Source organism: Ostrea edulis, chromosome 5 (genome assembly GCF_947568905.1).
Source record: "Ostrea edulis chromosome 5, xbOstEdul1.1, whole genome shotgun sequence".
In the NCBI taxonomy this organism is placed as follows: Eukaryota; Metazoa; Mollusca; class Bivalvia; order Ostreida; family Ostreidae; genus Ostrea; species Ostrea edulis.
In genome coordinates this window covers 63,661,433-63,677,875 of record NC_079168.1, presented here as the reverse complement: position 1 = coordinate 63,677,875, position 16,443 = coordinate 63,661,433, and the positions used below count along the sequence as shown (strand labels likewise).

General features: G+C 34.6%; 1 protein-coding gene across 1 annotated transcript in view; it reads right to left on the bottom strand.

Moving 5' to 3' along the window:
• Nucleotides 1-15,467: 15,467 nt before the first annotated feature.
• The window catches only part of LOC125651750 (putative lipid scramblase CLPTM1), a 16,099-nt gene continuing 15,123 nt past the window's right edge, over nt 15,468-16,443 (bottom strand). The window contains exon 15 of the mRNA XM_048880498.2: nt 15,468-16,443. This exon is cut by the window's right edge and continues 52 nt beyond it. Coding sequence (XP_048736455.1) covers nt 16,272-16,443 — 172 coding nt within the window. The 3' untranslated portion in view covers nt 15,468-16,271.

The window sequence follows — 16,443 nt, the reverse complement described above, 5'->3', positions numbered from 1 at the left end:
AAATGAAATATTTTTTAGCACTGTTAGCAATTGATTAGTCGTTGAAAGCTTCATTAGTGCCTACACGTGCAGTTTTAATTATTAGCTAGTTTCTTGGTGCTGGTGTCATTTATATTTCTTATCAGTAAAACAAAATAATTTTTAAGATTATGGACAGAACATTTCTTTGTATTGTTTTGAAATTATTTCTGAAAGAAGTGTTTATGATAGGGAATTGATTCCGCTCATCTAAAATTTCAAAATCTGCAGAATCTTTCATAGTTGTTTATTCTACATTTCGAATCTTGTCTGACAACCCTTGACAATATTTACATCCAGGTTCTTTTTCATTTCTTGTTACATTCCCAAAAATGAAATACCGTGTTTGTATTTTCTTTTTTATGCATACAATCTTGCTCAATGTAAACAACGTTCTGATTAAGAGATTGACAGACACACTATAAAAGAAATTCATTATTAGCAGTCATAAAGGACTATGTAAGTCATGGGTCTATTTTGACCTACTTTCAATTCTTAAAGTAATGTGTCAATGAATAGTGTAGGTGCTACTTTCAGATATATCTTATTTATAGAACAGTACTTGTGAACATAAGATATAAGATCAGAAATGTTCGGTTTTCTGGTTTTGGAACTATTGATGAAAAAGCTTCAATTTGACATCGATTTACAAGAAATAAGAGGACATTAAAGTATAAATACTACCATGATTGTGTCACACAATATTTGAAGTGTAAATAAAATGTATTTTAAATTCCCAAGGTTTCACGTGAATCAAATTTTAGGGGCCAAATTTACTTCACTTTTTCTAGTCTGCAAAGCTGTTCATTCTGTGGCATCCGTCTATTTCGCTGGGGTGCAATTCTTGTAGGTACAAATACCCCGTGATTTTCTAACTTCAATTTCATGCACAAAATATGCAATATTTCAACGCACAGAAACGGAAAATACTTGCCAACAAAACTTTAAGAGCTTCTGAATGAGTCCACGGAATTTGGCGAGGCATATTTTCGGTGTGGGTAATTACATGTATGTTTTGCCCCTAAATAAGTCTTGTTTGATAAAACCAATATATGTAACAAGTTATAAAATTTATTAAAATGAATAATCTGGATAATCGTAATGTGTATTTGGATGATAATCAAAATGTTTCCTCTGGTAAACTTCCAACAACAGTAAAATTATCAGTTGTATATTACAATGCACTTTGAAAATTACGCACTTTGAATTTTTTTTTTCAAAGTGTGTTAAAGAGGTTCGCACCTGAGATTTGGAGTAATGTCAATATTTTGAGAAGTTAGTGTATTTTTGATTTCTACTTTGAGGGGGAATTAGGAAATTAAACAGAAAAACTAGGGTCGCAATGCTTGTTATTGAGCTACATTGTATTGTGTTCTAAACATGACCTTTTTGCAATTAAAATTTATTCAATTAAACTTGATATTTCTGTCGGTGTCAACACAGCATAAGCAACACAAATCAATCATTACATAAAATAGATACATAATCATGTCTTCTAACACTACAGATAAAAAAATTAATTAATACTAGTAGTGGAAATCAATGAATTAATGATATCAACAATTCAATTGATGCGCGCTACAATTCAATTGAAGAGAGCAATAATTGATATAATGCGCGCATTAGATCAATTGATGAGAGCAATAATTTAATTGATGCGCGCATTAATTCATTTGAAGAGAGCAATAATTCTTTTAGAGAGAGAGCAATTATATAATTAAAGATATCTTCAATTCAACATATTCACAATTGAATTAATGATCTCTTTAATTGAATTGTTGCTCTCTTTAAAAGAATTGATGCGCGCATTAATTCCTTATACAGAAGCATTGTAAATAATTAAAGATATCTTCAATTGAATTAAAGAGATCATCAAATTATTTACACCGAGCTCTAAATTAATTATTGCGAGCAATATTTCTACAAAATTGATGCCCTCATCAATTGAATTGAAGAGAGCAATAGTTGAATTAATGCACGCATCAAATCTATTATTGCTCTCATTAATTCAATTGATGCGCACATCAATTGAATTGAAGAGAGTAATAATTAAATTAATGCACGCATTAATTCAATTGATGAGAGCAACAATTGAATTGAAGTGCGCATTATGTTAATTTGGCGCTCCATAGGGATTTGGTTAATCATAAGGGTCCATGGGTAGAGCATTGACCTTGATACAATTTCCTAGATCAAAGGTCATTGTAGATAAACGATCTTTGTCTGGAGCATATTTTCTCTACCCTTGGTCCAGTCGGACTCAAACTTCACCCATAGAGTGCTTTTGGGAGGAAGATATGCAGTGGTCATGAACCAATTTTCTAGATCAAGGGCCAAAGGCGAACTAACCTCGCTGTGTAAAATCCTTGTCTTAAGTATATTTCTCTCCCCTTGGGTTTACCTGGCTCAAACTTCACCCATAAACCTTTGCTGAGTACAGAATGGTCCTCCCCGAAATCAATATTTTAAAACTACCTTGCATGTATTTTGCTAAAAGCGGAATCCTTTGAGAAGGTTACCATTTCCAATTTGACCTCTGATGAGACTCACTGGATGCTAGTGTAGCGAGTATGCGAGCGGATCTAAAATCTCAAATTTTAATTAAATTGGGAATGGGGGCTCGTCTACATGCAATCAATTTGAATGATTTACCCGTAAAAATCATAAAGCATGTATCTTTGGTTTTCCCTTCCCTGTTTCCGACAACAGTAGATCGATTCCACTCGTTTTGAGAAAGAAATACAACACTTTATTATTCCATCTACTAATCAAATTCAAAGTGCCAGAATTTTTGTATATATCTATATATAGTGTCTCCATGGGAAAAAAAATTGCTGATTTACACGCTCAACGCACTTTGAAGTTTTTTTTAGAGTGTGTTGAATTGGTCCCAAATTTCACGCACTTTGAATTTTTTTTTTTTAAAGTGCGATGATTAAGTCCTAAATTTAACGCACTTTGAAACAAGTTTTTTAAAAAGTGCTTAATTTCTTCAAAGTGCGTTGCTGTGCAGTTGTATGATCATTATTTTTCTATATTCATTGGTGTTTGCTCTGTATCTGGTTATTTTGGAGCAAACATCAAGCAATAGTAATATGTGTTCATTTAGGAAAAACAAAACGAGACATAAAATAATATTGCGTGTTTCTTATGTAATAATGAAAGACGAAATTCTTCTGAGTATTAGGCATATTTTATCTAGTATTTTATTATAAGCCAGCATCACAAACAAGTTTCCATGTTTAAATTTAAGCACTGCAGGTCTGATCTAAATTAAAAAACTTTCAAAGTCTTATAGAAGCAATAAATCCAGTTCACAAGATATAAAATGAAGACTTGTGACTTTAGAAACACATAAATTAGAAATTGGGCTAATCATTCACATTCTTATTAAAAAAAAGAAGAAGATGTTGATTAAGTTGAGCTTAACTTCCTGTAGATTGCAATAAGAATTACTGATCTCAAGACAAATGTCAAATAAATGATCAATACCAAGCCACAATTACCATGCTGTTTGTAGTAGACCAATTACTACCATTTCCACAGCAAACTGCCGCGATAGGACTCACCCACGAGAGAGGAAACCTAATGTGAATGGTATTTTTCACTTATTTTTACTAAATATCCGTGTTTCCGATGCAATGTCTAAACCATAATAATATTCAGTGGCGGACCCAGAGAGGGAGTCGGACATCCCTTTCTTCAGAAAACTTTTCTTTAAAAGGTTAAAATAACGGATTTTTAGAGTGGAACCCCCTTTGAAAACCAAAATTAATGGTAGAACCCCCATTTCCAAAGTTCCTGGATCCGCCCCTGCTATTTCAAATAAATGTCTACGACTTCAATGTGATAGAATCATCGATATGTAGGCCTAACGTGGACATATCCACAAGACCACATCGTCATTGTAGTTTCCATGTACGAGTTACGAATGAATGGATCCGTACATATATTCAATTCAGATGAAATTGAAATGCTATTGAAATTTTTTTTAATGTTTGGATATCAGGCCAAAAAAGATCAGCGATTTATCCAGCTGTTACTTCTGATCATCAAAATAGAATAAAATTAACGAAACATCCATGTCTGCAAATAATGATATCGGCAAGACTTTATGATCAGGTAAATGGAGTAATTTGTAGTTAAAATTAGCATATAAAGAATGGCTTAACAATTGGTATGAAAAACGCCAGATAGTCTGGTCCCCGCCACTCATTGATCATTCGTTATTGGGGACCCCAATAACGAATGATCAATGAGTGGCAGGGGCGGGGACCAGGCTACACGCCAGACAGCATTTCAGACCCTATATGTGTTAAAGGAAAACTAATGGGTTTAAAGTGTTACAGAAAAACGAAAACTATTTTTTTAATAATTCAGCAAAACCACACTTATGAAAGGTGTAATATTTTGGTATAATCTTGACTGATGGTTTAATCTCTTGGTATGACCTTGAGAGATGGTTTAATTTTTTGATATGACCTTGAGTAATGGTATAATTTATTGGTGAAAGGTGAAGATAACGAACAGTGATCAATCTCATAACTCCTATAAGCAAACATGGACTCATGGATATATCAGAGGTGGAATTAATATATTGAGTGATGGTATATCTTGGTTTGATTTTGAGTGGTACTATATCTTGGTTTGACCTTGAATGATGGTATATATTACTTTGACCTTGAGTGTTGTACATCATCTCGATATGATCTTGAGTGATGGTATATCCTTGCATGACCTTGAGTGATTGTATATTATCTTGGTATGACCTTAATTGATGGTATATCTTTGTTTGACCTTGAGTGATGGCATGATATCTTGATTTGACCTTGAGTGATGGTGTAATATCTTGGTATGATATCGAGTGATGGTCTATCTTGGTTTGACCTCAGAGAGATGGTATATTCTCACATTATCACCAGTGTGAGATTGTCTTTACCCATGGGAGATTTTTCTGTCTCACACTGCTGCGACATCATTTGATTGTGACGTGGTATAGTTTACGTTACACGGTGAAGATTTATATTACACAGTGAAGTAAAATATTATGCATTTTCTTTAATTTTTTTAATGTGATATAGCTTTCTGGTGGACAACCCTGGGTTGTTTACTTTTCACTTACAGTGGAAACCATTTTAGGGTATGCTCTTTCTAGCCAATTAGTTTTTGCATTGAAGTTCAAATGAAGATTTTTTAAGCTAGAATTTTCTCAAAACTCCTTTATGCACCAAATTATAGGTAAAATGTGAGAAAAATAATCCTTCATTATTTACTCATGTGGGATAGAGAAATTCCACCTCTGGAACAAGATTTGCTGTCTTGGACTCGGCAAAGCCTCGTCCTAGACTGCGAATCTTGGCCCCTTGCTGGAATTTTCCTACCCCACACTAGTACTAAAGAAGGATTCTATTAATATCTTGGGTTGACCTTGAGTGATGGTTTATTCTCTTGGTTTGACACTGAGTGATGATATTATCTCTTGGTTTGATCTTGAGAGATGATATTCTTGGTTTGATCTTGAGTGATGACATTATCTCTTTGTTTGATCTTGAGAGATGATATTCTTGGTTTGATCTTGAGTGATGGTATTTCTCTTGGTTTGATCTTGAGTGATGACATTATCTCTTCGTTCGATCTTGAGTGATGACATTATTTCTTGGTTTGATCTTGAGTGAAGGCATGATCATTATTTAAAAGATACATTGTTTCGGCAAACCCACTTGCATGCTATGTCAAACATAATTGATATGGTTTGGAATATAGTCTCGCAACACTTGGCCAGTCATTCTAGGCCCTCGTATTCCACCTATCAGCAATAATTGTTTGAAGAACGAACATAGATTGTGTCTTCATGTGGTCCTATTCGCTCGGTTGGTAGAGCACAACACTGGCATTTGATCTTCAGCAGGGACATATACTTTTCTCTGCTAAATTTGTTAAAAGTTATGGACTGACCACAATTTGAACAGATAGAATGGGCGATTCATATGCTCCAATCTTTGTTAGTGAGGTACAGTTTTAAAATCGGTCAACATATTGTATTCAAAAGCAATATTAACTAGTTCTAATTGTAACGGGGACCGTTACAGATGTTCCCCAAACCTCCCCCAATTAAAAAGTGATGTCCTTGTGAATCTATAGGAAAAAATCATTTTATTTTAGCCTTTAATTACATGTAGTACGTTCAATATGGTCATTTCAGTACCAAGAAATGAAAGAAAGCGTTGCACGTGCATACACGCGCACGCGTGTATGATTCCCAATTTTTGTTGATGTCGTTCAACAGGCATTTGTATCATATACCCACAGTATGAATTTCATAACGTTTCCACCAAATATAAGGAAGTTATAGCGATTTTAAAATCGTCCAATCAGAAATCAGCACACGTGCATGCACGTGCTGAGCAGTAATTCTAACCACAGCAATTTGTAAGGAGTACCAAGATACATCTAAACCCCTAATATGAATAGAATTTGATGAAAAACAAAAACGTTATCGTCCTTTAAAAATTGAACATTTAAAAAACGTTGCACGCGCATGCGCGTGGGCATTTTTTGTTACACCAACATATAGATACACATATTGTCTACATATGCTGTGAATATCATCTCATTCGCTTCATAAATAAGATAGTTACAAATGTTTTAGCATTATCCAATCAAAATGAAGCGAACGTGCATGCGCGTGCAAATTGGTAATTTTGACCATGTAAATCAGTTAAGGATCTCAATATCTACCTATGATATGAATTTCAAGCCATTTCAATGAACAACAAAAAAGTTAGACTGATTCCAAAGTTAGCGTACAAATTTTGTAATGCGCGTGCACGCGCATGCGTGCGCGTGCTGGCAAAATAACTATTATTTTTCATATGTACAAATGATATACTATCATCCTATTTAGGTTTTATATCGCTTCCTTCAATATTCTGATTTTCCATTTTTTGTACCAAAATTGCAATGCACGTGCGCGCGCGTGCATGCACATGCAAACAAAATGACTATCACTATGCACATCTACAAACGCTATACTATCATCCTGGAAAGTTTCATATCGATCCCTTATGTAGTTTCTGAGAACACTACCGGACAAAAAAGTACCGGAGAAAAGAATAATAATAATAACTAGATGCGATCTCGTTGCGAGCAACGAGTGGGTCTTCCGTCCAATTTTAGATGTGATGAGATAAGAATTTGACTGAGATTTTCATTCATAAATAATGATACAAATATATTGTCTAAACGTACAATTTAGCTTCAGTAATGTTTTATAAATATTAATCATTTAAGTGTTATAAATTAAAGACTCTCTGCCCCTCTCGGCCACTAATTAAAGAGGTCAGCCTTTTTTCGAGAAAAAAGTTAATAATGTTATTTACTGCGATACAAATTCGACTGATCAGGCGAGTCATGTCGCGCGGAGGCCTATTTTTTTTTTTTTTATATATATCATTCTAGATATATCTCGCAAAACTGAACAAATTTTGCTCTACATGTCCTATCAAAATTTTCTTGAGAAAAAAGTTATTGATTGCGACATTTATCAGATTGTTAAGGCGAGTCATAAGGCCAGTGGGCCTTTTTCTTGATGTCTCATTAAAAGTTTCTTGACTAAAATGTTATAGATTGCAACAATAACCCAACTGTTCAGGTGAGCCATGAGACCCGCAGGCCTATTTCTTAACATCGTTAGTTAACACTTGCGAAACTGAACAACTTTTGTTCTACATGTCTTGTCAAAAGTTTGTCGAGAAAAAAGTTATTAATGTTATTAATTGTGATACAAATTCCACTGTTCAGGCGAGCCATGACGCACAGAGGCCTTTTTTTATATCATTAGATAGAACTTGCAAAACTGAACAACTTTTATTCTACATGTTTCATCAAAGTTTCGTGAGAAAAAAGTTAATCATTGTAACAGAAATTCAATTGTTCAGGCGAGCCATGAGGCCCATTGGCCCATTTCTGGATACGGCACGAAAGACCTCAATAAACTGTACAACTTTTGTTATATATCTCTAAACAAAATATTTACGAGTATAAAGTTATGCGACATTTATCAGACTGTTAAGGCGAGTCATAAGGCCCGTGGGCCTTTTTCTTGATATCGTTTGAAAGATCTTGCAAAACTGAACAACTTTTGTTCCACATGTCTTATCAAAAGATTCTCGAGAAATAAGTTAGTAATTGTGACACTAACTAACTGTTCAGGCGAGCCATGAGGTCCGTTGGCCTTTTTCATGATGTTGTTGGAAAGATCTTGCAAAACTGAACAACTTTTGTTCTAGATGTCTTATTAAAAGTTTTTTGACAAAAATGTTATAGATTGCAACAATAACCCAACTGTTCAGGTGAGCCATGAGACCCGCAGGCCTATTTCTTAACATCGTTAGTTAACGCTTGCGAAACTGAACAACTTTTGTTCTACATGTCTTATCAAAAGTTTCTCCAGAAAAAAAGTTATTGATTGTGACACTAATCAAACTCTTCAGGCGAGCCTTGAGGCCCGTTGGCCTTTTTCATAATGTTGTTCGAAAGATCTTGCAAATCTGAACAACTTTTGTTCTTGATGTCTTATTAAAAGTTTCTTGACAAAAATGTTATAGATTGCAACAATAACCCATCTGTTCAGGTGAGCCATGAGACCCGAAGGCCTATTTCTTAACATCGTTAGTTAACGCTTGCGAAACTGAACAACTTTTGTTCTACATGTCTTGTCAAAAGTTTCTCGAGGAAAAAGTTATTAATGTTATTAATTGTGATACAAATTCCACTGTTCAGGCAAGCGATGACGCCCGGAGGCCTATTTTTAGATATCATTAGATAGAACTTGGAAAACTGAACAACTTTTATTCTACATGTCTTATCAAAAGTTGCGTGAGAAAAAAGTTAATCATTGTAACAGAAATTCAATTGTTCAGGCGAGCCATGAGGCCGATGGGCCCATTTCTTGATATGGCACGAAAGATCTCAATAAACTGTACAACTTTTGTTATATATGTCTAAACAAAATATTTACGAGTAAAAAGTTATGATTCAAAACGTGGAAAAAAATTGGACACTTTTTAAAACTCCATTTTCGACCCCTACCGAGCTTCCATACTAGGCCCTTCCGGAAATTTTTAAAACCCAGGTGCACAACTACAACATGTCGTCTAACATCACTGAAAATTTCAGCACTCGAGCTTTTATCGTTTTTGAGTTTTTGTCTGGACAAAATGGTCATCGGAAAATCGATAAAAGGGGGATAACTTCCAACCGGAAGTGATTTTTCGAAAATTGAAACGGCGGTACAAACTTCAAATGGCAACGCATCAATCCTGAAAATTTGAGGCAAATCGATCAAGCCATCTCCGAGAAATCTTCTGCACAAAAATCGGTAAGGAGAAAAAAAAAGAATAATAATAATAATAATAAGAAAAGTGAAAAATCAACAATAGAATAATAGAAGGGTCTTCCGCTGAAGACGGAAGACCCTAACTAGATACTCATTACTACTAATGAGTAGGTCTTCCGTTAGACCACTTCCAGTAAAGAGCTTTCTATTCCTACGAAAACCATTTAAATGTATCAGAAAATGTGCTTTAACAATGAATGAGAAATATATTATCAAATTTTTTACTCCTTTCTCGTAACTTCCGGTGACGACCGGAAGTACTATTGAGATGCGTTTTCCTATAAATGACATCGATTCTTTACTGTCTATATTCCCTGAAAATTTCACGTCTCTATCTGAAAGAGTTCTCAACAAAAACAAGTAGACTAAAGAAAGAAAAAGTAGCAAGTTACTACCGACCGGAAGTCAATTTTGAAAAACAAAATTAACAAAACTTTAGCAGTTGATACTTTTATTAAGACATGTGAAAATCATATGAAAGACTTCAAATATAAGCGAGATTTATGGGGACAAAGAGATGAAAAGTATAAAGATATTTTATCAAGAAACCGGAAGTAGTCGTTTTGACCACCGACAGACTCAATATTATTTTGACACTTTGAAAGAGAGTTGATAAACTAGTATAGGTTTCAATTTAAAAGAAAAAGTTTGAAATTTGCGATTCTTTCCATCACTTCCGGTGACGACAGGAAGTGACAGTTGACATGTTCAACTCCCTACTGCAGGCTTAGAAACGGAGATTGATCATTCCTGAATATATGATGAACCTATATTTTACCTTTTCCAAGAAAAGTGCTGGACAGAATTCCTTTTGAGAAACAGAAAATCGGCCCTATTTTCCGACCGGAAGTGAATTTTGTAAAACAAAAATACCTATAGCAAGGTCATTTCATAAGACATTATTCCTGAAAATTTCAAGAAAATATATCCAGCCATCTCTGAGAAATCACTCGAATAAATTGGAAAATCGACATTTTTTCAAATACTTCCGGTATAGACCGGAAGTGACGGACGAAAAAATTGAATGCATATGTACAATGCACTAATGCTAGTTGATCAACTCTACAAGTTTCAAACGTCTCTCAATATTCATTATTGCGAAACTGAAAAAACAAGGTTTGAATATGTCCACCCCATATCTCACAACCGGAAGTGAATTTTACAAAAATATTTAAACATAATCTAGACAATCATAGTGTCTAAAATATACGTAAAATTCAAATCATTAACTTGTTTTATGACCGAGATTTATGGCACTGAAAAATGAGAGAATGAATAGTCTTTCTTTGATATAACCGGAAGTTCAGGTTTCAACTTCCGGTGGGGTCAACATTTTTTGAATATTACAACAAGATCTAGTAAACCGATATAGGTTTCAATTTGAAAGAAAAAAGTTTGAAATTTATGATTCATCAATCACTTCCGGTGACGACCGGAAGTGACAGCCAACATTCTTAAACCCCTACTGCACGCCTACAAAGTGAGATCTATTAACTCTGAAAATTTGGTGACTCTATCTTTTACCGTTTCTGAGAAAAACGCTGGACAACGAAAACAGCTAATAAGCCGTATTTGCCGACCGGAAGTAAATTTTACAAAAATATTTGACGTTACTCTAGACATTTATAGTGACTATAATATATGTAAAACTCAACTCATTAACTAGTTTCATGACCGAGATTTATGGCACTGAAAAATGAGATAATGAATAGTCTTTATTTGATATAACCGGAAGTTGAAGATTCAACTTCCGGTGGGGTCAACATTTTTTGAGAACTAGAACGAGATATAGTAAACCGATATAGGTTTCAATTTGAAAGAAAAAAGTTTGAAATTCATGATTCCTTTAATCACTTCCGGTGATGACCGGAAGTGACGGCCGACATTCTAAACCCCCTACTGCACGCCTACGAAATGAGATCTATTAACTCTGAAAATTTGGTGACTCTATCTTTTACCGTTTCTGAGAAAAACGCTGGACAAGATATCTTGTAAAAAGACGAAAATTGGACATATCTTGCGACCGGAAGTGAATTTTGAAAAAATGAAAAAAATGCCTGGAGGTACCATCGTTCTCTATAACCTGTGAAAGTTTCAGGAAAATCCATCCAACGGTCTAGGAAACGAAAGGGATAATAATAATAAACAGTAGAATCACTAGAAGGTCTTCCGTTTTCAACGGAAGACCTTAATAACTAGTTCTAATTGTAACGGGGACCGTTACAGATGTTCCCCAAACCTCCCCCAATTAAAAAGTGATGTCCTTGTGAATCTATAGGAAAAAATCATTTTATCTTAGCCTTTAATTACATGTAGTACGTTCAATATGGTCATTTCAGTACCAAGAAATGAAAGAAAGCGTTGCATGTGCATACACGCGCATGCGTGTATGATTCCCAATTTTTGTTGATGTCGTTCAACAGGCATTTGTATCATATACCCACAGTATGAATTTCATAACGTTTCCACCAAATATAAGGAAGTTATAGCGATTTTAAAATCGTCCAATCAGAAATCAGCACACGTGCATGCACGTGCTGAGCAGTAATTCTAACCACAGCAATTTGTAAGGAGTACCAAGATACATCTAAACCCCTAATATGAATAGAATTTGATGAAAAACAAAAAAGTTATCGTCCTTTAAAAATTGAACATTTAAAAAACGTTGCACGCGCATGCGCGTTGGCATTTTTTGTTACACCAACATATAGATACACATATTGTCTACGTATGCTGTGAATATCATCTCATTCGCTTCATAAATAAGATAGTTACAAACGTTTTAGCATTATCCAATCAAAATGAAGCGCACGCAAATTGGTAATTTTGACCATGTAAATCAGTTAAGGGTCTCAATATCTACCTATGATATGAATTTCAAGCCATTTCAATGAACAACAAAAAAGTTAGACTGATTCCAAAGTTAGCGTACAAATTTTGTAATACGCGTGAACGCGCACGCGTGCGTGTGCTGGCAAAATAACTATTATTTTTCATATGTACAAATGATATACTATCATCCTATTTAGGTTTTATATCGCTTCCTTCAATATTCTGATTTTCCATTTTTTGTACCAAAATTGCAATGCACGTGCGCGCGCGTGCATGCACGTGCAAACAAAATGACTATCACTATGCACATCTACAAACGCTATACTATCATCCTGGAAAGTTTCATATCGATCCCTTTTGTAGTTTCTGAGAACACTACCGGACAAAAAAGTACCGGAGAAAAAGAATAATAATAATAATAATAACTAGACACGATCTCATTGCGAGCAACGAGTAGGTCTTCCGTCCGATTTGTTGATGCACTCGGAGTTAAAAAAAAAAAAAAAAAAAGACAAATGAGTCCCAATTTAGTTTCCGACTTTAAGACACTTTAGATATAATCAATTTTTCATATCATAAGCTTCTGAAGCAAAGTTGCGGTGAAATTCGTTTGAAATTCGACTCTCCAGGCGAGCCTTAAGGCCCGCGGGCCTATTTCTTGATGTCATTTGTTAGCCCTCTATAGACTCAACAACTTTAGTTCTATATGTCTTTACAAAATATTTACCTGTAAAAAGTTATTGAGATCGACCGATATCGACAAAAAATCGACTCTACAGGCGAGCCATTAGGACCATAGGCCTATTTCTTGATATCAATCGATAGATCTCGATAAACTGAACAACTTTTGTTCAATATGTCCTTACAAAATATTTACCAGTTACAAGTTTTTGAAATCGACTGATATCGACAAAAATCGACTCTACAGGCGAGCCATGAGGCCCACAGACCCATTTTTTGATATTGATCGATAGGTTATGACACATTGAACAACTTTTGTTCAATAATGCTTTTCAAAAAATATGTCGTTTTAAAGATATGAGGCGTCAAATATTTACGATTTTGGCCCTTAAAATCTCTAATTACGTAACATATGACCTACTTTTTGATTTGATAAGATCAAGCTCGTTGAGATGAACATTTCCACTTCTACAACTTATTATAAAATATTAATAGTTTCTGAGATATTCTCAAAAACATTTGGACCCTTCTGAACCCCTAATTTAAAGGGTCAGCCCGTTTTGCTTGATATCGTAAGAAAGGCCTTGTCATTTTAAACATTTTTTGCTCAACAAGTATTTAGAAATTCTTTACCGTTCTCGAGTTATCTCTACAAGAAATATTTAGGGGCCAAACTGTAGCTCCCTAACGGGGCCACATAGGGAAAAAACGAAATGTACATATTGTTTAGATTATCATTCTGAACAACTTTTGTTCAATAATGCTTTTCAAAATATTTGTCATTTTCAAGATATGAGGCGTCAATTATTTATGATTTTGGCCCTTAAAATCCCTTATTACGTAACATATGACCTACTTTTTGATTTGATAAGAACAAGCTCGTTTAGATGAACATTTCCGCTTCAATGACTTATTACAAAATATTAATAGTTTCTGAGATATTCTCATAAACCTTTGGACCCTTCTGGGCCCCTAATTTAAAGGGTCAGCCCCTTTTGCTTGATATCGTAAGAAAGGTCATGACATTTCAAACATTTTTTGTTCAACAAGTATTTAGAAATTCTTTACCGTTCTCGAGTTATTTCTAGAAGTAATTTTTAGGGGCCAAACTGTAGCTCCCTAACGGGGCCACATAGGGTAAAAACGATATATGCATATTGTTCAGATCATCATTCTGAACAACTTTTGTTCTTTATTGCTTTTCAAAATATTTGTCGTTTTCGAGATACAAGGGGTAAAACATTTATGGTTTTGGCCCTTAAAATCCCTTATTACGTAACATATGACCTAAATTTGTATATGAATAGATTTGGATTGTTGAGATGAACATTTTTTGTTCTTTGACTTATACCAAAATATTAACGATTTTTGAGATATTTGATCTAGACTTTGAGCCCTTCTAGATCCCTAATTGAAGGGGCTAGCCCCTAAATCTTGATATTTTCGAAAAGATCTCGTAAATGTGCACAACTTTTGTTCTACATGTCTTAACAAACTATTTGCAAGAAAAAAGATATTGGAGATCAAAGGTCAAAAATCGCCGAAATCGGCGAAAAATTTTGGCATCCATTTTTTCAGGTCCAGGCGAGCGTTTAGGCAAATCGCCTCCGGTAAAATCGAATCCCCCACAAATCTTCTAAAATGTTTACTCTATCTTGTGTAGAAATTTCAAGACTCTAGCTTCAAAACTAACGGAGGAGATGCGTGGACAACAAGGCCCTTCAAAAAGTCACTAAAAGAGAGATAACTCCTGACCGGAAGTGACGTCAAGCACGAAATGTTGCAAGCAAAGTCTCGTCACCAAAAGACATCTTTCCTGAAAATTTTGTGACAATCGATCGAGAAATGGCTGAGAAAAACGCGTGTACTACCAAGGAAAATAATAATAATAATAATAATGAAGAAGAAGAACGCGAACAATAATAGTAAGGTCTTCCGCAGGAGACGGAAGACCTTAATAATAATAAGAAACAGAGTAAAAACAATATGTTCCCAAACTTTGTTTGGGGAACATAATTAGTAGTGATCATGTGAGCACTATTGAACACGTCCATTCTGACTATCTAGCAGCAAGCAAACAAATGAACGCACCTGTGATTGCAAATGAACACACCTACGGACAAATAGAAATGATGAGGCATGACACAAATCAGAAGTTTTTTTGTGTGTGTGTACATGTTATTTTACATCCTATTTGAGAATTGTTCAGTCATATAAAGATGTCAGCAGCTTTAAGTTCCACAAATTTTGACCCATGCAAGGCACTCAAGGCTGTAGGAGTGACGGTTCTTTATCATCACTATGCATACCATGACTTGTAACTTTCATTTTTAAGGTCATTTCCAATATATCTTCTACAGCCAGGCGCAAGGTGAAGGTTGAGTCACTACCTCTGTTACACGCCTTATGTTTGATGATGCACTAAGAAAGATAGCTGAACCCGGATCTCCTAATTGCGAAGTGAGCTTTGAAACCACATGGCTACTCTTACTGTTGAACACCTCAGTTTTATCATAAATAACCTCTCAACTCATGTACATAAAAATCCAAATATTTTATCTAATACATAACTGATTACATTAGGCATATACGCAAGTATAAAATCTGCAAATGAATAAAAATAAATACACGTGTACATGAATGCAACATCACACTGTGAAGAAAGATTGTAGTCACATGATTTTGTAAGTTTTGAAGGATTTCTTTAGAAGTTATGGCAACACTTGAAGAGAAAAAATGTTGACGATAATAACATACCACAATATAACTTGTAAAAATTAATCCTATTTTTCTAAAATCAACTTTGCATTTCGCAGTCATTGCACACTTCTAACACTCCTTGCAGATGCTGTAAAATTAATCAAAATTTTGGCAAAGTGGTACAAGTTAATATAACGCTTTGCAATAAGTCATTGTTAAAAATACTGAATATCAAAACAGAATTATTTTGTTATTGAAACATCAAATATCAGATAAATTGGACACAATATCGTTAACATTATAATTCAAATAGAAAGCAGGTTGTAAATGAGTTCCAAAGAACCAATAGTTTATAACCATGAAGAAAGTTAAAGTTTGATCTTATATCAGAGGATTGGAGTGAATTCAAACCTTGTTCATCACTGTGACACCCCATCACAACATCGATGTACATGTAGGTGACACATATATCATGATTATGAGTAATCCAACATGGCAGCAATCAGATGAACACAACATTTGCTCAAACAACAAAATTCACAGATCCCTTTGAACTTGATCTAAGTACCACATTCATTAATATATACCTGTGTATACTAATGAGATCACTCAGTATCACAAATACAACATCGATTATTGACCATCAGTCTTTCTTTTTGTCCTCAGCAGATTTTTCTGTTGGTATATCCGAGTCTTCTTCAGGTTTTGACTGATCCATGATGGCTTGTGGTGACTCTGTTTCTGATTGGTCCACAACAGCTTTGCCATTCTGCTCAAACATTTCTTGACTAGTACCAAACTCATTCAGCCGAGTT